Source organism: Schistocerca piceifrons, chromosome 8, assembly GCF_021461385.2.
Source record: "Schistocerca piceifrons isolate TAMUIC-IGC-003096 chromosome 8, iqSchPice1.1, whole genome shotgun sequence".
Taxonomy (NCBI): domain Eukaryota; kingdom Metazoa; phylum Arthropoda; class Insecta; order Orthoptera; family Acrididae; genus Schistocerca; species Schistocerca piceifrons.
Window position 1 is genome coordinate 372,982,693 of NC_060145.1, and position 22,628 is coordinate 373,005,320.

At 40.6% G+C, this 22,628-nt stretch overlaps 1 protein-coding gene across 1 annotated transcript in view; it reads right to left on the reverse strand.

Annotated features, from left to right (window-relative positions):
* The window catches only part of LOC124711917 (fatty acid synthase-like), a 436,120-nt gene that overhangs the window by 231,055 nt on the left and 182,437 nt on the right, over window positions 1–22,628 (reverse strand). The window contains exon 17 of the mRNA XM_047242172.1: window positions 4,140–4,385. Within this exon, the coding sequence (XP_047098128.1) occupies window positions 4,140–4,385 (246 nt within the window). The remainder of the gene's footprint in view (window positions 1–4,139; window positions 4,386–22,628) is intronic.

Consider the following 22,628-nt stretch of genomic DNA (forward strand, 5'->3'; position numbering starts at 1 on the left):
AGGCTTGGATGGGAAGGGGGAAGGATAGCATGGTGGAGGTAGTGGACAGTGAGGTACTGCAGGTCGGACAATGGGCAGGGCAGAGGTGGGGGGGGGGGGGGGGAGGGGGGGAAGTAGCTGAAAAGGAGACAAACAAAAAGACTGGGTGTGGTGGTGGTCGAATGACGGCTGTGTAGTGCTGGAATGGGAACAGGAAAAGGCCTGGAGGGGTGAGGACAGTGACTAACAAAGGTTGAGACCAGGAGGGTTACGGAAACATAGGATCCATTGCAGGGAAAGTTCACACCTGCACAATTCAGAGAAGTTGGTGTTGGTGGGAAGAATCCATATGGCACAGGCAGTGAAGCAGTCATTGAAATGAAGGATGTCATGTTTGGCAACGTGTTCAGCAACACAGTGATACACTTGTTTCAAGTTGGTGTTGGTGGGAAGAATCCATATGGCACAGGCAGTGAAGCAGTCATTGAAATGAAGGATGTCATGTTTGGCAACGTGTTCAGCAACACAGTGATACACTTGTTTCTTGGCTACAGTTTGTCAGTGGCTACTGATGTGGACAACAGCTTGTTGGTAGTCATGCCTACATAGAATGCAGCACAGTGATTGCAGCTTAGCTTGCAGACCACATGACTGGTTTCACACGTAGCCCTGCCTTTGATGGGATAGGTGATGTTAGTGACCGGACTGGACCAGGTGGTGGTGGGAGGAAGTATGGGACAGGTCTTGATATCTAGGTCTATTACAGGGGTATGAGCCAGAGGTAAGTGGTTGGGAGCAGGGGTTTTGTAAGTATGGACGAGTATAATGTGTAGGTTTGGTGGACGACAGAATACCACTGTGGGAGGGGTGTGAAGGGTAGTGGGCAAAATATTTCTCATTTCAGGGCACAACGAGAGGTAATCAAAACTCTTGCAGAGAATGTAATTCAGCTGCTCCAGTCTTGGATGGAACTGAGTTACAAGGGGAATGCTCCTTTGTAGCTGGACTGTGGGACTTTGGGAGGTGTTGGGAGACTGGAAAGATAAGGCACAGGAGATTTGTTTTTGTACAAGGTTATAAGGATAATTACAATCAGGGAAGGCTTCAGCGAGATCCACGGTTCACTTCAAGATGGACTGCTCGTCATTGCAGATGCGACATCCACAGGTGGCTAGGCTGTACAGAAGGGACTTCTTGGTATGGAATGGGTGGCAGCTGTCAAAGTGGAGGTATTGCTGGTGGTTAGTAGGTGTGATATGGATTGAGGTACTGACGTAGCCATCTTTGAGCTGGAGGTCAATATCTAGGAAGGTGGCTTGTTGGGTTGAGTAGGACCAGGTGAAACAAATGGGAGAAAAGTTGTTGAGATTCTGGAGGAATGTGAATAGGGTGTCCTCACCTTTGATCCAGACAGCAGATGTCATTAATGAATCTGAACCAGGTGAGGGGTTTAAGTTTCTCTGTTTTTAGGAAGGATTCCTCTAGATGGCCAATAAATAGGTTGGCATAGGATGAGGCCATGTGGGTGACCATAACTGTACCCTGGATTTGTTTGTAGGTAATGCCTTCAAAGGAGAAGTAATTGTGGGTAAGCATATAGTTGGTTATGGCGACTAGGAAGGAGGTTATGGTTTGAAATCTGTCAGAGAATGGGAAAGGTAGTGTTCAATAGCGGTAAGACCATGGGCAATAGGAATGTTAGTGTACAGGGAGGTGGTACTAATAATAATGAGCAGGGCACAGTGTGATAAAGGGACAGGAACTGTGGAGAATCGGTGGAGGAAATGGTTGGTATCTTTTATATAGGAGGGTAGGTTCTGGGTTATAGTTTGAAGGCGTTGGTCTACGAGAGCAGAGATTCTCTCAGTGGAGGCACAATAACCAGCCACAATGAGGTGTCTTGGGTGGTTATATTTATGGACTTTAGGATGCATGTAGATGGTAGGAGTGCAGGGAGTGGTAGGGGTGAGTAGAGAGATTGACTTCAGGGAAAGGTTCTGGGATGGGCCTGAGGATTTGAATAGTTACTGGAGATCCTGCTGCATTACTGGAATGGGGTCACTGTGGCATGGGATGTATATGGAAATGAGTCCTTCCGTCAGGTAATTCTTGCGGTTCAAAACAACAGTGGTGGAGCTTTTGACTGCAGGTAGGATTATAAGGTCGAGATCAGTTTTTAGATGGTGGACTGTGGTTCTTTTAGCAGATGTAAGGTTAGTTTGCATTTGAAGGATTTGGGGAATGATAGTGAGGCAAGGTAAGAGGTTAAGAAATTCTGAAAAATTAACTGGTGGTTTGGGAGCAGTGTGGTGGATCACCATTGGATGGAGGAGTGAACTGAGTTAGGGAAGATTCCATATTCGTCTTTGGTTGAGTCTGATTGGTAGGGTTGGAGGCGAAAAAGTGTTTCCACTGTAGTGACCGGGAGAAGGACAGAAGGTCTTTAACAAGTCCTGCATGACTGAATTTGGGAGAGGGGGCAAAAGGTGAGGCCTTTGGAAAGGAATGATGTTTCTGTGGGACTAAGGCTTCTGAAGGAAAGGTTTGTGACTGTGTTGCAGGTCTGTTTAGGTTCTGGATACTGTGTGGTGGTGGTGGTGGTGGTGGGAGGGAGTTTTGGAGGGTGAAGTAAGTGTAGTAGGTCTGTGAGACAGGGTCTGTCAGCTATGAGGGGATGTGGGGGACGTTTGGAGGTTGTAGAGGTGGTGGACAGCGGTACTCCAAGGCAGGAGTAGGAAGTGAGTAGGACGTACAGCTTTTTGAGGTGGCATTGTGCATGTTGCGCAAGTTCCTGTAGGGCAAGAGTTTCAATGTGTGTTATGGGTTCCAGGAATTTAGGATTGCATAGCGGGAGAATTTTGCGAAGGGAGTGAAGGTACTGCAAGGATGTTTGGGCTTGATTGATATGGTTTTGCAGGACTATGCTGGTGAGGGCTAAGGACTGGCAGGTGGAGGTAATTGTGGAAGGATGGCTGGTAGCCAGAGATGGGTAATTTGATGGTAAGACCATTAGGGGAGGATTCCATGATCCAAGCAACAATGCAGGTATGTGGCACTGGAATATGGCTAGGGATAATGACACTTTTCTGTTATGACGCAGATGGAAGAAACAAGGTTACATGGTGGTGGAAAAATGTGGAAAATTACGTAAATAATACAGAATTAGGTCCGAAAAATTTTGCAAAATTACACCCAAATAAGAGCAACAATTCACAAAAAGAATGATACAGATGCAAAAGGGGAAACAAGATGAAATCTGAAGGAGTCAACAATAACGAAAGGCAAAAACCAACTAAAATTGGTGAGAAGTTACAAGGATAAAAATAAAGAATAACTGATGAAAAATATATATTACTGTGGGTAGCAGGTCTGAGGGTGGATAAGTGTGAATAAAGGGGACAGCTGATCTGGCTGGATGGTAGAATTAGGAGTTGTGAACTGGGATAGAATTAAGTACACCTTCTTCATGTTTTCATGCTTGATCTGTCTTCAGTTACTGGCATGCAATCTAATGGGCCATCTTACCACTAAATTTGTAAGGGTGCAATGGGGAGTTCCCCTTGCCAAAACGTGATACAAACACAAAAGTAATGGACATCCCAGCCTGTTGAAATTGGGAATGTACACATTACAGTGATGTCACAGAGTAGTATATACAAGGTTTGCCTAATGTATCCCACACTTGTACACTTTGTTGTTAAGTGTGTCACATATTGTTCTTTATTTTAGGGGAAAAATTATTTAAAAATAATTTTTCTGCTTGCCACCACACTCTTCTGCCTGTTTTCTCAGCAACTAGGAAGTTTACTTCTTGGCATTATGAGATGATAAACTGGATTGTAAGTGAAGTATTGCATGATGCAGATGCAATAAAGCAGAAAGATGTCTGGAAATATGCAATTCAATGACAATGCTGAAACGTATTGTACTAGTTAAGTGGAAGCATTGTAAAATTATAACTGATTAAAATTATGAGACTTGTTATATGATATATGATATTTTTATGAACCTAGCTAGAAAGACATTATATTATAATTTAGAAGGAGATATGGGTGTCTGTAATTATAAAATCAATGTATGACATCTCAAAGGTGCAATTAACTTCTGTCCTGCACAACTGTACTGTAATTGTTGGTTTACTATCTAATAATGTCTCCTACCTGAAGGATCCAGACTAATCAGACTCCGGAAAATTCCATTGTAATTGTAGCCCCTGAGTCTCATCTCCTTATATATATCCTTCTTATCCATGGGAACACCAGGAGCTGGTTTTGGGGGCTCCAGCCCATCGCTTAACATAGGAGCACCACCCAACCAAAAGCGACCAGTCACAATGACACTTCCTCCCTCCATAATTTCAAATTCATTAGTTCCAGAACTAGTCATTACTTGGAACACAAGTACCGCTAAACAGAAAATGAAGCAAAAATTTAAAAAAATATTGAAACACCATACAGAAACACCAACAGAGCAAACAATACTGACTGACAGAACAGAATTAAAATTATTGTGAAAATATGATTGTAATCCGTGATATTATGGAATGCAGTAACATGAGAGTAATGTCAAAATAGTGACAAAAATTTTAGGTGTAAGATTTGCTTTTTTAGAACTCAGAGTAAAAATACTGTAACACAAAAGGGTAGAAAATTTGAATGTTTATACAGAAAAGGATAATATCTCTATAATCTATATTTGCAGGCATGCAACACATTGGAAGGGGAGAAACTGTTTAACAAACATGATATAAGATAACTAATAATATGCTACAATCTTTGAAAGAGATACCAATTGGAGTGTAACCTGAAAGTAAATACCGTAATTTTAGTTTTTGAAGCTGGATATTCACATTTGATAGTACAAGACATAGAGAGGAAAGAACAGTAGCAGTTGTATCACAACTATATATACTGGATTATGTAAAAGACTCAACATACAGGGCAGAAACAGAGTGGGAAAAAAAAGAGAACTTGTCAATATAAGCCAGTTTATTACTGTTATACAAATATCTGAGAACTGACCTGAAATCATGGAGCCATGTCACATAAGTAGAATATGCATAGTGTATAATGAATGAAAGAAATTCTTTATTAGTACAAATATTGTCAAAATTACTTAATCACAACTAGACTCAACAAACACTAAGAAGTTACATAACATGATGGCAAAGATAAAAAAAAAAAAACAGCCACCAAAGAAATACCTCTCACACTTCTATATCATGTAGTGCAGGTGCACGAAAAGGTATCATTGTCACACAGCCCTCCTCCAACCCTCTTAAACTGCAAGCCCCAAGGATGCATTGATACTCAAATTTAATCAGATCCTCAGCACTTCTGTGTTTGTCAGGTGTCTCAGTGATGCTGACAGTTTTGTTTGTGGTGGTGACATACCTGTCCATTGTGTTCATGTCCTGGACAATGTGCTAGGCATCCTTTCAGTTTGTTTTGCATTTGTTGTCTCTTGATGCACTGGTCTGAGATCAGGGCAGGTAAAATCCATGCTGGCTAGTTGCATTCAACCAATACTTTCATCAAACTGCCATTCTACAATATTTCCATGGTGTGCTTGTCTCTATGCAGCACCAAAATGCCCGGTATATGGTGGTTGTAAGGATGCTTCTAGGGAGTCTGTTTGTAACATTATGTGAGAGCAATCACGTAAGTCTGTGTGTACAAACACCTTACATGTGCCATGTGGAAAGTCAATGGGCACATACATTCGTGCAGTGAAGTTTTAGCTGCTGCACCTGCTATATGAGGTCCCTTGAGTTTCGCAGTGCTCTTGGTACTAAATAGTCTGCTGGAATCCGTAGCAGTTTGCAGTAAACCATCTCAGCCACTGAAACACACTAATATCAAGTTTGTGAGCTGTTAGCAGGCCTAAGAACACTAATGGTAACGCTTCCATCCATCTGTCTTGATGACACATCGATGCTGCTTTCAAGGTTCTGTGTCACTGTTCCACCATACCAATACTGGTGGGTGATAGTAGTCATACGGTAGTGTTGGAACCTGCACATTTTGGCCAGCTCCAAGAACAGTGTGAACTGAAACAAATATCTCTGATCAATCATAACTTGGAGTGGGCATCTGAAACATGCAACCCAAGTACACACAAACGTCTTCACTGCAGTTTCAGGTGATATCTTGGATGTTTGAGACTTGCCTCTGACCACTCTATTCATCTACACGCTCGACAAGTGCTGTCCAGATTGCCAACTGATCGTGTCCACAACAATAGCTAACTCTGCATATTGAACTGGGTGGGCATGCAACACTGCCTGGCTGAGGTTTACTTCCAGATCTCTAAATGCTTTGTCCATTTCTAGTGTCCACTTAATCAGTCACCGACCCTCGGCATTGTGTCCCTTGAGTGCATTCGTGAGTTGTGCTTGCACGGTAGCCATTGCTGGCAGATGGTGTTAATAAGAATTTATTACTCTCATATATCTTTTCACTTCTTAGTAGTTTTCCATCTTCTGTGGAAACTGTATTGTCACAATCTTCCCTCACAGAGGTATGATTCTTTTGATGACACATTATGTTCAAGAAAAGTGACATGGTTCTTGTGCATGACCCACTTATTTTCATTTAATACCACTCTATGGTCAAAGAGTCATCTGTGAACTTGACACAGATGCTGTTGATGTGGCAACAACTCCAAAATGTCATCAATAGAATAAAAAAAAATGCCAATCCCTTTATCACTTTGTCAATAAAATGCAAGTGGTGTAATCACTGCTGTCTTCCTAACATCTCTTGGAGGTACTGGTATCTGGTAGTACGCTTCCTTGCAGTCGTGAATGCTAAAAAGTTTTACACCAGCCAGAGTACATGTGAAGTCCTGTATGTTAGGTACTGGGTATCAATCTGGGATTGTCCTAGAGTTTAACACCTGATAATTCCCAGATGGCCTCCACGATCCATCCTCCTTACATACTAAGTGTCAGGGCAAAGAGAACGGGCTACCTAACTGCAGATTACTACTGACAATAACATTTCTTTGAATATGTCCATACGTGGTAATTAGAGTTATTCACTGCTTTCAAACATGTCTGTACACCTCGTCTGTTGCATGGTGCATGACTGACAGGAAGTGAGCTGATATCTGACATGGTAGCAACCAAAAACATTGTGCCCATATGCCTAATAGATATGTACAGTCTCTTCAAAGTGGAAGGAGATGTATGCACTGATGATTGCTGTTGATGACATGAAAACACTGTTACTGTATGTAACATGGCTTTTTGGTAGGAACACAGTGATGCGCATCTTGCAGCATATCTCCAAAAAATGTTTTTGTAGCAAGATACCTTATGTCCATCTTCTTGCTTGCTTCACGTTTCATGTCTCACCCAAATTCTTGTCTGATTGATGTTAACTTGCTGCCACTGTTGTGTGTGCAGTTGCATTCTTTGGTCCTCTACTGTAGCTTTTAAATCTCTAAACTCATTTGAAATATTTGCAAGTGCACGAAAAAACATCATTATTACAGATCAAAGGACAGTATAAATGGATGAGCACAGAGCAGTAAAAATGTGACTAGGGTTTACTTACATAAATCAATAAACTACGATAAGGAAATGTAGCAATAGCATATAAACTGGATGCCACTGTCATTAGTGGAACATCTACCTGCTGCCATCTCATGGAAATAAATTCCTCCTATGACTACTAAACTCTTTGGCAAATAGTAGTTACGTTATATGTCTCTTAATGCAGGGAGTAAGTTGAGAATAAAGTGTAAAAAATTTATATCTACAAAATGTTTTCATCCAGAAATTACTGTAATTTCTGTTTCCTCAAAAAATACACAAAACATTTATCACATAAAGCAACATTTTTTTGTGTGTGTGTGCCACTTCACAGTTCCCGTGTGAAGTTCATGCCTGATTTGGCCACTAGAGGCCACTTGGCCTGCTAATAAGACAGCAGTTATGAGGGCAGCCTGCTGGATGTGCCCCCTGCTGGAACTAATGAATATATAGACTGTAGCGCAAGGCTCTGCTGGCCACTTGTGTACTGCTTATTGTATTGTGTCTTGTCTTCCTTGTGTAAGTACTGTTTGAGTAATAAATTACAGTGGTCTTGGGTTAGAACACTTTTTGGCGATGAGTATGATATTTGACTACACGTGTTCCCCTTCAGTCACTGGTCCTTTGAGTATAATTTCCATAGAGGCAGTGCTTAAATCTCTTCTTGAGTGACAGCTGGCACTGACAGTTGCTAATTCCAGTTTAATGACTACACTGGCACAACATGAGGCCCTACAACAACATATCTGCTGCCATTTCCTCATTTCCTCCATACAACGATGCAGCATAAGACTGGGATGCCTGCAGCAACATTTCTAGGCATTTGTAGTGACAGATGTAAGGCAGTGCATGGTCCTTTTTCTGTCACTGATTTCAACTCGTGTGTATCAGTTGTTGTATTAGGATCCATAAGTCTTCTTTTGATCAGATGCGTGAGTTACTTCCTACCTAACACTGTATATACTCATGTTACTGCTGCTTGTGTGGAGTTTTGCTGCGGCCAAAACAGTTGTACAGGGCATGGGCAGCAGAACTACATGGTGATTGTAATTTTGTGGTAAATGTTCATAAAGAATCCTACGCAGATCAACTGATTCGCGATGCAATCAAATGTTTTGCTCCTGATAAGGAAGTTCAAGAGTGATCTATACAGTGTGAAAATCCTATGGTTACGAAGTGCTGAACAAAGTGCAATCATCTGAAGTTTCATGGGCTGCAGGTAGTCAGATATAAGCCTGGTCCAAAGTTTCAGAAATCCCAACCTCCATTCAGTTTGTAAGGGAACATAGATGCTATTGCAGCAGTCCAGCAGACATCTCTGTGTCGTATAGATAATCGCCATTCGCGACAACAACAATCCATGTCAGAACAGTGACAGACTCATGTTCTGCTGTTTTCATGCCCTTAATGCTTCACTCAACATGGGAGGTCCCCTTGTCCCAAGCACCAGGCAACGGGTAATAGGTGCCATAAGAAAGGACACATTGCTTCTGTATGTAACTTCTTTCCAAACATGAGTGAGGATGAAACAAACATTGATGTGAACAGTGTGTCAGCAATGATGGTGTCTCAAGGGAACTTATACATTTAAGTGCACATGTTTAAAAAATGACTGAGACTGCAAGTGGACATGGGTGCAGGACCAGGATTTGGATTCTCCCCTTCTGACTCCATTGTCATGGGGGCTGGTGAGTTACAACGAACAGGTTCCCATTCTTGGACGGTTTTCTGCACCTGTGTCTTACAAGGTTGTGGTTTGCTCATTGACATTCCTAGTTGTGGACAATGCTTACACAACGAATCTTGTTTGGTTTGGACACTTCTAACCGTCGAGCGGGTGCACCTGTGTATAAAGTGTGCCAACCAAAAATAAAATGATTTTGTGCGGTTCCATTTTTGTTTCACAACTGCAAACCTATCCCTACTCCTTCAGTATTGCTTCAGGTAACAGAGTGATAAATTGTTTTGTCATATGTCCAAGTGAGCAACAGTAATATAAAATACAAAGCGAGCTAGGCGAGAAAACATATACGAGCAGTTCAAAAAAATTACCCCAGTTATGACCTAGCAATATAATCCCACACTGAGGGAGTTGTCTACAAGATAATTAGTGATCAAATAAGTAGCTGGCCGTGATCTGATGCAACTGCACTGATTAATCCTTCAAATGCATCATTACTGTCTCTTTAACAAATGTCCTTGGTAACAGAGTGTTATAGTGGAAATTTATTTCATTATTGTTTAACAAAACAGTAGTTTAACTCATATTATGTAAATATATTTTCTCCTTGTTTACATAAACTAAGATTAAACTGTGATTTTGGTCATACTTGACTTACCTTGGTAACATAAGGAAACCTATTCTTTTCATGTGTACAAAGTGTGCCGTGCGCCCGCTCGTGATACAACAAAACGGCGTGCCCGCTTGAGGGTTAAACTGTTTGGATTCTCCATCAATGATGAAATGCATTTGGTTTCTGATCAAGTTCCATATCAGCAATTAGATGCTCTCTGTGCTGAACTTTTTTCTCTTAGAATTTCAGGCTCATATTGTGATGAAACAGTCTGCCCCCCCTCTCCTCTCCCACTGCTCTTGTGCTCCCATTTCTTCCGGGTCTGCCTGGTACTGGTAATTGTGCAGGATCAAGTAAAAGCAAAATTATATTGTCTTCAATCCCTTGATGTTATTTGACCACTTTCTCCAACTGAATGATCAGCACCTCTGTTAATATCCAAGAAACTTACTGGTGAATTATGCCTCTGTGGTGAGTCTGAGAAATTCATCAGTCCACAGTCAATCATGAACGGGGAAACAGAATGACTAGTATGAACATTTAAGATTCAGATGAAAAAATGCATTTCGGATGTGTCACCGGAAGTAGCTCTTGACCAGTTCCCCAGTTATTTTTTAAAGATTGACTTGGCAGAGGACTATCTACAGCTGCTGCTTGATGAAGAATCTAAAATTATTCTAGTTATCAATACACCATTTGGGCTTTATCAATAACAGAGTTTTGCTTTCCATGTGGAAAGTGCAGCAGCTATTTTTCAATGCTTTGTAGAGAAACTTATTGGATCAGTTCTGGGGCTGCATCAGCTATTTAGATGACATAGTAGTAGGGGTCTATGTGGTGTTTTTGCAGAGGAACATTTGCAGCATCTCTGTGCTCTATTTTCTGTTTTACAGTCTGCAGTGTTAGAATGAAATTTGGACAAGACACAGCTTTTTCAACAACCAATTATTTATTTGGGTTTTGAAGTGTCGCGTGCTGGCATTAAACAATTGTGCAAGTGTATTGATGCTATTGCCACATTGCCACACCCCACATCCATCAAGAAATTATACGCATTTTTAAGCATTGCATACTATCACAATTTCATACCAAATGCTTCTACTGTGGCATTATTATGTAAAGATGTTCCTTTCCACTGACCCCCAGCTTGTGGCCAGGCATTCAAATAGTTTAACTTTAAGCTGCAGTCGGCTCCTCATTTGGTCATTTTTCAGATGGGCCAGCACCTTGTGTTAGCAGTGGGCGTGTCCCAGTTCGACCTTGGTGCCATTGCTGCTCATAAGTACACGGACAAAACTGAACACCCTGTTGCATATGTCTGTAAATCCTTAAATTCAAATTAAGTGCAACAGCATCTTCTCAGGTAGAGAAAGAGGCTTTGATGAGCACATACGCTCTAAAAAATTTCACGTTTTGCTATACAGTCTAAGTTTCACCTAATCACAGACCACAAACCACTAGTGTCTCTTTCCAACCTTTTGGCATCCTTATCATACAAATCTGTACATTACCTGCAGCAGTGGGCTCTTTTTCCTGTCACGATACAATTATGAGATACATTTTTGACCTACAGCTCAACATGCAAAGGCTTATGCCTTATAGTGTTTGATATTGATCCGGAACCAGAGTTTGGTGTACAGGAATTGCTTCATTTTCATTCAGACGTGGAAGCTCAAAATATTGTTCATGGTTTTGCTATTACTAGCATTAAAATTGCTGCCACGGTATCTGTGGATCCTGTTTTAGACTCCACATCATACTTCTGATCCTTTGTGAAATCATCTTTCTGTTTGGGATGGAGTGTTGCTATTAGCTACAGAGGACACAATGTGACATTATGTGCGTATTGCATATGGACCATGGGGTGTGACACATAGAAAAGCATTAGCATGCAGGCATGTTTTCTGACCATGCAGTGATGGAAAAATAGCATGAGTTGTTAGAGCTTGCTATTAGCTACAGAGGACCAACATGACATTATGTGCGTATTGCATATGGACCATGGGGTGTGACAGATAGAAACGCATTAGCATGCAAACATATTTTCTGGCCAGGCAATGATGGAAAAATAGCATGAGTTGTTAGAGCCAGCCCACAGTGTGCTACTCATCTGTTGACCCCCTGTGCTCCTTTCTCACCGCAGTCGGATTCATAGCAGCCTTGGAACAAATTCATGTACATTTTGTAGGACATTTCTTGAATTTCTACTGACTTGTTGTAATTGATGCTTATTCTATGTTTCCTTATGTGGTGCAGTGTCTACCTACTTTTGTGGTGGCAAAAATTTCAGCTTTGTCAAAAATTTTTGCAATGGCAGGTCTTCCGTATGCCTAGTTACAGACAATGACCCTGAATTCAAACAATATCTCAGGAATTTGAAGATTTTTGTAGAATAAGTGTGGTTCACCATGTCACTGCTCCTCCTTTCTGAGCTCAATCGAATGAGGAAGCAGAATGACAAGTATGAACATTCAAGACTGAGATGAAAAAATGCATTTCGGATGTGTCACCGGAAGTAGCTCTTGACAAATTCTTCAGTTGGTGATAAGAATCTGGCAGAGTTGTGCCATGGTCGTCAGCCCCAGACTCTGTTACATCTGCTTTGATTGACCCCACGCCACCTGCTGGCAGACTTCCAGCCTGGCACAGCTGTCTGGGCTCATGAGTTTGGCCACCAGCCAAAATGGGTGCCAGCTGTCATCGAGAGTAATCTTGGCTGATGCCTCTGCATTTTCCATGTGGCCGTGGGAAGGACGTTATGACACTTCGACCAGCTATGACTACACATGGGCATCTGCACACTAGGTGCATCTCTTCTGCCTCTGCACCCTCCGTCTCCCCAGCCATCTCCAACATCGCAGCCAATGCTACTGTCTTCACTACTGTCTTCACTACTGTCACCGATGATGTTTTCACCACTGTCTCATCTGCTGTGGGTGCCCCCATCAGTTGTTGGCAACTGGCACTGCCTGTTCTGTCACCTTTGCTGCAACCTGCTTCCTGGGGTTGGATACAAATGTGCAAATGGAAGCTGCATCAGCATCGTCAGTCCTACCTATTGGTGTCTCACAGAGGGCAAGTGGTGCACATGTCTGCACTCATGCCACGTCTGAATCAACACACTGGTGGTAACTCGTTGCATGACTCAGTAAACTATGTCAACCACAGAAGAAATGGACATGGGCACAGTGCTCACATCTTCACAAAGAAAGAGAAGTGCTGTAACTACCAATTTTCTGTGTATGTCACTTCAAAGTTCATAAGCAAAGTTCTACATCTACACCTACATCCATGTCTATACTCGAGAAACCACCGTAAAGTGAATGGTAGAGAGTACATACCACTGTATCAGTTATTAGGGTTTCTTCCATTCCATTCACGTATGGAGTGTGGGAATACTGATTGTTTGACTGCCTCTGTCGGTGCAGTAATTATTCTGATCTTATTCTAACAGTACCTATGTCAGTGATGCATATTCCTGGAGACATCATTTAAAGCAGGTTCATGAAACTTTGTTAATAGACTTTCTTGGGATAGTTTATGTCTATCCAGTTCATATCCTTCAGTATCTCTGTGCCTTTCTCCCATGGATCAAACACGCTTATGACCAGAATGCTGAATCAAAACACCTTTTAGCCGTCTAAATCTCCAAATAGCTTTTTTATTGAGCAACCAGTTTCAGTGATATATTATGCCATCTACAGACCCACTCACCAATGTGTAGGAAGAATCACATCTCTGATCCACTCAAAATAGAGGCCACCATTCAGTCACTGGTTTCCGTAGATTTTTAACGCAGTGATCCCTTTGATCATCGCTTATCAAACATTCGTGCTACACTTCTCTGTATACGTTCAATATCACCTGTTAGTCTTATTTGGTAAGGGTCCCACACACTTGAGCACTTTTCTACAACTGGTCACATGAGTGATTTGTAAGCAATCCCCTTTCTAGAGACCACCTGCTTAGCTGGACGCCCATGCAGCAGGCCTGGGTTCGATTCCCGGCTGGGTTGGAGATTTTTCTCTGCTCGTGGACTGGGTGTTGTCCAGTCCTTATCATCTTTTCATTCTCATCATCAGCACACAAGTTGCCCTATGTGGCTTCAACTGAAATAAGACTCACACTTGGTGGCCAAACTTCCCCGGATGGGCCTCAGGGCCAGCAATGGCATAAGATCATTTCTTTTCTTTTTCCTTTCTAGAGTGATTGCACTTCCCCAGTATTCTACCAATACACCAAAGTCTACCTCCTGCTTCACCTGTAACTGAGCCTATGTGATTATCCCATTTCATATCCCTACTAAGTGCTACACCCAGGTATTTGTATGAGTTGCCTGATTCCAACAGTGACTCACTGATATTATAGTCACAGGATACCTTTTTGTGAAGTGCACAATTTTACATTTCTGAACATTTCAAGCAAGTTGCCAGTCTTTGCAACACTTTGAAATCTTTTCAAGATCTGGCTGAAAATTTATGCAGCTTCTTTCAGATGGTACTTCATTATAGATAACTTCATCATCCGTAAAAAGCTTGATTTTGCTATTAATATTGTCTCAAGGGTCACTAATATACAACATGAGCAGCAAGGGCCACAGTACACTTCCCTGGGACACACCCAAAGTTACTTCTACATCTGACAATGACTCTCCAGCCAAGATAATATGCTGCGTACTCCCTATCAAAACATTCTCAATCCAGAAAAAATTTCACTTGATACCCATCTGATCATATTTCTGACAATAAGTGTAGGTGTGGTACTGAGTCAAATGGTTTTGGAAATTAAGAAATACTATATCTACCTGACTACATTGATCCAGACCTTTCAGTATGTCATCTGAGAAAAGTGCAAGATGGATTTCACATGACTGATATATTTGAAATCCATGTTGGTTGGCATTGAGGAGGGCATTCTGTTTGAGATACCTCATTATGTTTGAGTTCAGAATATGTTCTAAGATTCTACAACAAATTGATGTCAAGGGTACTGGACAGTAGTTCTGTGAATCACTTCTGCTACCCTTGTTTTAGAACAGTGTAACCTGTGCTTTTCTCCAAGAGCAGGGCACAGTATTTTGTTTGAGGGATCTATGATGGATTATAGTTAGAAGAGGGGCTAACTCAGCCACAGATTCAGTGTAGGGTCTGACAGGGATTCATCAGCCCCTGGAGCTTTACTCAATTTTAATGAGTTCAGCTGCTCAACTTTTCAGTAGTATGAGGATTAAATTGGAGCAATATTCCAGGGTTTTCCTTTGCAAAGAAACTTTTGAAAATTGGGTTAAGCATTTCATCCTTTATTTTGCTACCACCAATTTCTGTTCCTGTCTGTCACTGGGGCAGGACAGTAACTCTGGTCCCACTAACAGCCTTTAGATATGACCAGGATTTCTTTGGGTTTTGTGAAAGATCATTTGACAATATTCTGCTACAGTAGTCACTGAAGGCATCACAAATTGCTCTCTTGACAGACAAACGAGATTCATTCAGCACCACTCTATCCATAGCCCTACGCTTTGTTTTGCCATCTATATTGTATTTTGTTGAGAAAAAAAAACTTGTTTATTCTCAATAAAGATCAGGTGCTGACAAAAAGCGGTGAGTTTGGTTTTCAAATACTTAGATTTATTTCTGAATCTGGAGACACAGTTTACAAAAGAAGTTGTGGCAATAGTTTGACATTCTTTGCCAGGTTAGTTTAGCACGATCATATTGCGGACGTATTAGAGCATAATCTTTGTCACTGTCTGCCCCCGGTAGCTGAGTGGTCAGCGCAACAGAATGTCAATCCTAAGGACCCGGGTTCGATTCCTGGCTGCGTCCAAAATTTTCTCCGCTCAGGGACTGGGTGTTGTGTTGTCCTAATCATCATCAATTCATCCCCATCGATGCACAAGTCGCCAAAGTAGCATCAAATCGAAAGACTTGCAACCGGTGAACGGTCTACCCGACGGGAGGCCTTAGTCACACGACATTATTATCTTTGTCACTGTTGGCATAGTGACTTAGAGTTGTTAATGTTTATCATTGAGTTTTTGAGTGTGAAAGTAATGAAAATTATTCTGAACAACTGTGTATTATTCTATAGTTCGGGCATACTAGAGATTCACCACAAAGTCACTGGACCAAGGAGCTTCTAAAAACACCTAAGAGTAAAAGTGCAAGTGTTGTGACTCAAAATAAAAAACAGAGATGAACAAAACATTACGCTCATATATTATGTTCATTAATAATTTAACACAAAACTTCTTTTTAAATACGTTAATAAAAAGAATTTACTTTCACATTTTCCCTTGTTAAATATAAATCAACAAACAGGCAAACTCACAAAACAAAACAAAACTGATTTTTACAACAGTCCTATTTGATTACACAAATCTTCATACGTGTCGTTGGTAGAGCTTTGGTCATGATGTCTGCTACCTGCTCTTCAGATGGGATTTGATGAACTCTAATTCTTCCTTCATAAAGTTTTTCACGAATAAAGAAGTGCTTGATGGCTATATGTTTGGTTCAACAATGAAATACTAGATTCTCTGCCAACTTCACTACTGATCAATTGTCAATTCAGAGAACTGGAATTTCTGATAGCCTTGTTGTATTTCTGAATAGACGAGTTAATCAAATAATCTCCTTGACAGCTTCATTTGTAGAAACTAGTTCAGCTTCAGTTGTAGATGTTGCTACCATGGTTTGTTGCTGACTTAGCCATGATATCGCCCCTCCTGCATAGTTGATGACTACTCCAGATGTTGATCTGCCTGTTTTTGAGCAGCCTCCATAATCTACATCACTGTAGCATTTCAGAGTTGTGCTCTTTCCTCATGATCTGTATGTGATTCCATATTCAGTCATTGCTCATATGTAATGAAAAGCCCTTTTTACTCTTAATATGTCTTCTTTGGTGGGATTCTCAAGATATCTTCACAGAACACTTATACTGAAGGCTATGTCTGGTCTTGTGCTAAGCATCGGATACATTAATGCTCCAACTGCTTCTGTATATGGAAAAGATTGTTCTACCATGTCATCTTTCCCTGACTGTGAAACATCTGTAACTTTCAACATTGGGGCAGAAACTGCTGCACACTCTGAAAAGTTGAAATGTTTTAAAATTCGTTGTGCATAAGCCTTCTGGTGAATCTTGATACAGCCATCCTTGCCACGTTCAATTTAGAGACCTAAATAATAGTTTGCTGGTGCCGCAGTGATCTTGAACTCCTTTTGCAATTGTTGAAAGAAAATGCTCAAATAATTTGAATCAATGGCAGCTACCAACCCATCATCAACATAAAAAATTACCAGAACTTCTTTGCCATTTTGATTTTGAATGTATAAGCATGGATCTACTTGGCTTACTCTGAAATCTAGACCAACCAAAAATTCTCTGAATCACTTGTTCCAGCATCTTGGTGCTTGTTTTAAACCATACAGGCATTTCTTCAACCTGAAAACTCTGTTGGTACCATCTTCATAACCTATTGGTTGTGCCATATAAATGGTTTCCTCAAGTTTTCCATACAGGAAGGCCGTTGACACATCAAACTGTCCAAGATACATTCTTTTAGTTGCAGCAACACTCAGAATAGACCTAATTGTTGTCATTTTTGCAACTGGACTAAAGGTTTGACTGTAATCTACACCTTCTCATTGGCTGAAACCCTTGGCAACCAGTCAAGCCTTAAATTTTTTGATCTGACCCTTTTCATTTGTTTTCAGTCAAAACACCCACTTACATGGTATTGCCTTGGCACCATTCGTTAAGTCTTCAAGCTCCCAGGTTTCATTTTTGATCAGGGATTCCATTGCTCCTTTCCATTTGATGCTGTCTTCATGTCTAAGAGCATCCTCATAGGTTTTGGGAACCTCAGTTGTGACAAAGAAATCTTCTGTTATCATTGCATAATCATTGAGATATTTTGGTCTCTTTAATGATGAACAATCTCTTAACTTCACTCCTATTTCCTCTTCGCAAGTTTCCAGAATGTCATCATCAGATTCTGTGTCTGCACTAGTTTCATACTCCAAACTATCTTAACTATCTTCTGAGTGTGTATTTTCCTCACTCTCTGATTGATTTTTAATATAATCTGGACCTGCAATGGGCTTTTCAACATCTTGAAATGGTAGTGTAACTTGTTCAGTACAGCATCCCAGTTTTTCTTCAAATTGCACATCTCTGGACAGCGCAACTGAATTACTTTCTTTTATCCAAATCCTGAAGCGTTAATCAACATCATGATCAATGAGATGTCCTTTCACAGCTTTCTTGTCCATTTTCCTTTGTTTTTCACTTGGAATGTGGTCATAACATGTTGAGCCAATAATCCTAAGATGTTTAGTTCAAGGCTTTTCCCATTTCCACAACTCATGACTGACACCTTCTACAGATGATTTCCCTGTCCTATTCAAGATGCAAATTGCCGTGGTAACCAGTTCAGCCCATATCCGTTCTGGCTAAGTGACATCTGGATTTGAATACTTAAGTGTCCTGGCCATCTCAACAACTGTCCTACTATCCCACGCACAAATACTGTTTTTCTCAGGAGTATAGGGAGCAGTCAACTGCTGTGTTATACCATTTGAACTTAAGATGGATCTAACCTCTTTGTTACTCCTTGCCATTGTCACTCAGCAGCTCTGTAACAGAGTACCCCAATGCCTTTGTATGTGAGAGAAAATCTTTGTGAATTTTACTCAACTATGATTTTTCTGCAGCAAAATAACAATAGCGAAACTTGGTGTAAAAATCTTTGAACGAAACGAGGTAACATTTCTTCTGGAATGACTCATAAAAAGGTCCACACAAATCAGCTCAGCAGCCCTTGTTGACTTCTCTCTAGTTCCAAATCGTAGACAATGCGCTTTCCCAAATTTGCATGGTTCGCAAATATCTGCCCCCTCCTTCTTAACATCAATGTTAAATTCCTTTCTGAGTTTTGTTTTAACATGACGCTTGTCTTGATGACCCCATCTCTCAAGATACAGTTGAAGTACATCAAATCTATCTTCCACTGAAAGATTCACAGTTGTACCCTTCTCTGGCACTAAGGGCTTAATTTTTGCTTTGTATAAAGTGCCACCAACTTTACAATTTCCACACAGTCTCACTCTACCACCAATTGTCAAAGAGCAATGTGTAGTACTTGACTGAAATATACTATTTTTGTTACAATCTTGGGCTGCTAAAACAGAAATAAGGTTTTTGCAAACTTTTTGGTACATACCAGACATCAGTCTGTGACAGCTCTTCACATCTGCTGCCAACTGTTGACAGAATCTGTATTGATTCTCTTCCTGTTTCTTTTAGAGACTCCTGTCCAGTGGCCTTTATACAGCAGGGATTGTTGAATGCTTCAAAGCTGACAAAGTAATCAGGACTATTCGTCATATATTTCATTTACCATTGTCAATCCACCAATTGTATATTTCCACAAGCCTCACCACAAATAGTAAACAATGCTACATTCATTAGTACAGTTTTGTTCATGTTTTTCCGCACAGTTGTATTTTTAGGTGGTCTTCCATCAGCAATCCACTTCTTACAATATTTGATCCAGTGGACCAGTTCTTTGCAATAGTTACATTTTCCTTTAACTTTGAATTTGTCAGTTTTTATTTTGTTTTGTACACCTGATTTGACTACTAATACCTCTTGTTCGATTTTGTCACTACTCTTTGTGAAATTTCTCTCAAACATGCACAATTGTTCCTTTAAATCATCAAACATTTTCTTATCAGCTTTCGTTAATAACATCCAACTCAATTTAAAGGAATCAAAGCTTGCAGGTAGAATATGTAAAACTTTACATACCAATATCAGATCAGGTAGCACAATTTCTCCCTTTGCTTAAAGCCCATTGTTCAGTTCATTCCACAGAACTTGTTAACCTCACTATGTGTGTGTGGAGATGTCTTCTCTCTGAGTCCGATTAAATGCAAAGAAATCTGAACAAATCTCGAACAGCTGGTCCTTTGATGATGCTTCGAAATTCTGCTTCAATCCCTCCCATGCTTGATGAGCCGTTTCTTTGTCTATTATCTTCTGATACACAGTGTCTGTAACTGCACTTGTAATCATCAACTTGGCATAACTGTTTGCTTAACGATAAAAGCTGGCTTGGCTTTATGATCCTTTATTGCTGCATTATTAGCACCTGACTTGCCATCAGTTTTTTTCAGAAGCTCCTTCATGATAGTCGACTAGATCTGGTACTTTTCTCTTACATATTGGCCAATCAGTTTCACTATTCAATGGCTCGATTTGTTTTACCAGATCCATTTCAACTCTAAAACCAAAAACACACTCTCAAATATGAGTTAAAAGAGAACTGAATCTGTCATATTTTGCACATTTTTTACACACGTAACTGAGACCCTTAACCTACTGTATTTTGTTGAGAAAAAAAAACTTGTTTATTCTCAATAAATATCAGGCGCTGAAAAAAAGCGGTGAGTTTGGTTTTCAAATACTTAGATTTATTTCTGAATCTGAAGGCACTGTTAACACAAGAATTCACTTGACCTGGAAGCTTCTAAAAACACCTAAGAGTAAAAGTGTGAGTGTTGTGACTCAAAATAAAAAACAGAGATAAACAAAACATTATGCCTGTATAAGATGTTGATTAATAATTTACCACAAAACTTCTTATTAATACATTAATAAAAAGAATTTACTTTAACAATCTATTATGAAGTAATCTCTATTTCTTTAGAAGTTTCTCTGCAATAAGTGTATCCCATGAAAGTACACTCCCATTATAAACTGTTCTCTGTGTAAATATCTACCCAGTGCACAGTCAACTATCCTTTTAAACTTGAGCCATATTTCCTCTACATACTCCTGCCATGTACTGAAAGTTCCGAGTTCCTCGCTGAGATGTGACACTACCAATTTTTATCTAATTTACTGAACATATATATTGTTCGGCTTGTTTTAGTTGTCCTTTGTAATGATTTAACCATTGTCCCCACAACTACATCTTGGTCACTGATACCAGTTTCAATGTGAACATCCTCAAAGAGTCAGGTCTCTTTGTTGCCACTAGGTCCAATATATTTCCACTGTGAGTGAGACTCTTAACTATCTATTTTAGTTAGTTTTCTGAGAAGGCAATTAGTAATGTTTCACAGGATGTCTTATCACACCCATCACTATCAAAAATGTAATATTCCCAACTGATTGATGGATGACCAACGATTATACATTGAAGAGCCAAAGAAGCTGGTACGCCTGCTTAATATTGTGTAGGGCCCTGTAAGCATGCAAAAGTGCCGCAACATGACATGGCATGGACTCAACTAATGCCTGAAGTAGTTCTGAAGGGAATTGACGCCATGAATCCTGCAAGGCTGTCCATAAATCTGTAAGAGTATGAGGGGGTGGAGATCTCTTCTGAAAAGTACATTGCAAGGCATCCCAGATATGCTGCATAATGTTCAAGTCTAGGAGTTCGCTGGCCTTCGGAAGTGTGTTTAAACTTAGAAGATTGTTCCTGAAGCCACTTTTTAGCAATTCTGGATCTGTGTGTGTGTGTGTGTGTGTGTGTGGGGGGGGGGGGGGGGGGGTTGTTGCATTGTCCTGCTAGAATTGCCCAAGTTCATCAGAATGTTCAATGGACATGAATGGGTGCAGGTGATCAGACAGGATGCTTACGTATGTGTCACCTGTTAGAGTCATGCCTAGATGTATCAGGCGTCCCATATTACTCCAACTGCAAACACCCCACACCATTACGGAGCCGCCACCTACTTGAACAGTCCCCTGCTGACATGCAGGGGCCATGGATTCATGTGGTTGTTTCCATACCCGTACATGTCCATCTGCTTCCACATTTTGAAACCAGACTTGTTCGACCAGGCAATAAGTTTCCACTCATTAATTGTCCAATGTCGATGTTGACGAGCCTTGGTGAGGCTTTAAGCTTCATGTTGTGCCATCATCTAGGGTAGATGAGAGGGTCTTCAGCTCTGAAAGCACATATCAATGACGTTTTGTTGAATGATTCACATGCTAACACTTGTTGATGGTGCAGCACTGAAATCTGCAGCAATCTGTGGAAGGGCTGCACTTCTATCACACTGAATGATTTTCTTCAGTTGTTGTTGGTTCTGTTCTTGCAGGATCTATTTCCAACTGCTGTGATGTCAGAGATTTGATGTTTTAGCAGATTCCTGATGTTCACAGTCATCCCCACTTCATCGCTACTTCGGAGATGCTGTGTCCCACTGCTCATGCAGCAACTATAACAGCATATTCAAACTCACTTAAATCTTAATAACCTGTCACTGTAGCAGCAGTAACCAATCTGACAGCTGTGACAGACATTTGTTGCCTTATATAGGTGTTGCTGAGCACAGCACCATATTCTGCCTGTTTTCATATCTCTGTATTTGAATACGCATGCCTATACCAGTTTCTTTGATGCTTCAATGTAGTACGATTGGGGAACTTACGTACAAGTGAACTGAGACTTTCTCAAAAAGTTTTCAGTTACATCAGAAGAGGTGTCTGATGGGTGACAAAAGGATCCAGTTATCATTTTACGCACAAACCCTGATACTGTGTCTTGCCCAAACAATCTCACATGTAGCTTCAGTTCTTATATCAGTGGATTTTACTTTCTTGTCTACTGCAACAAATACACTATCTCCATTTCCCATTTGCCTATCTTTTCAATATACTCTTAAATTTCCCCCAATAATCTCACTGCTATCAATTTCAAATTTGAAGCAGTTTTCTGCACCTAGTCTTATGTGAATTTCACTGTTTTTCAGGAGTACGGCAAATCCTTTGGCAGTGAACCATTAGGATTT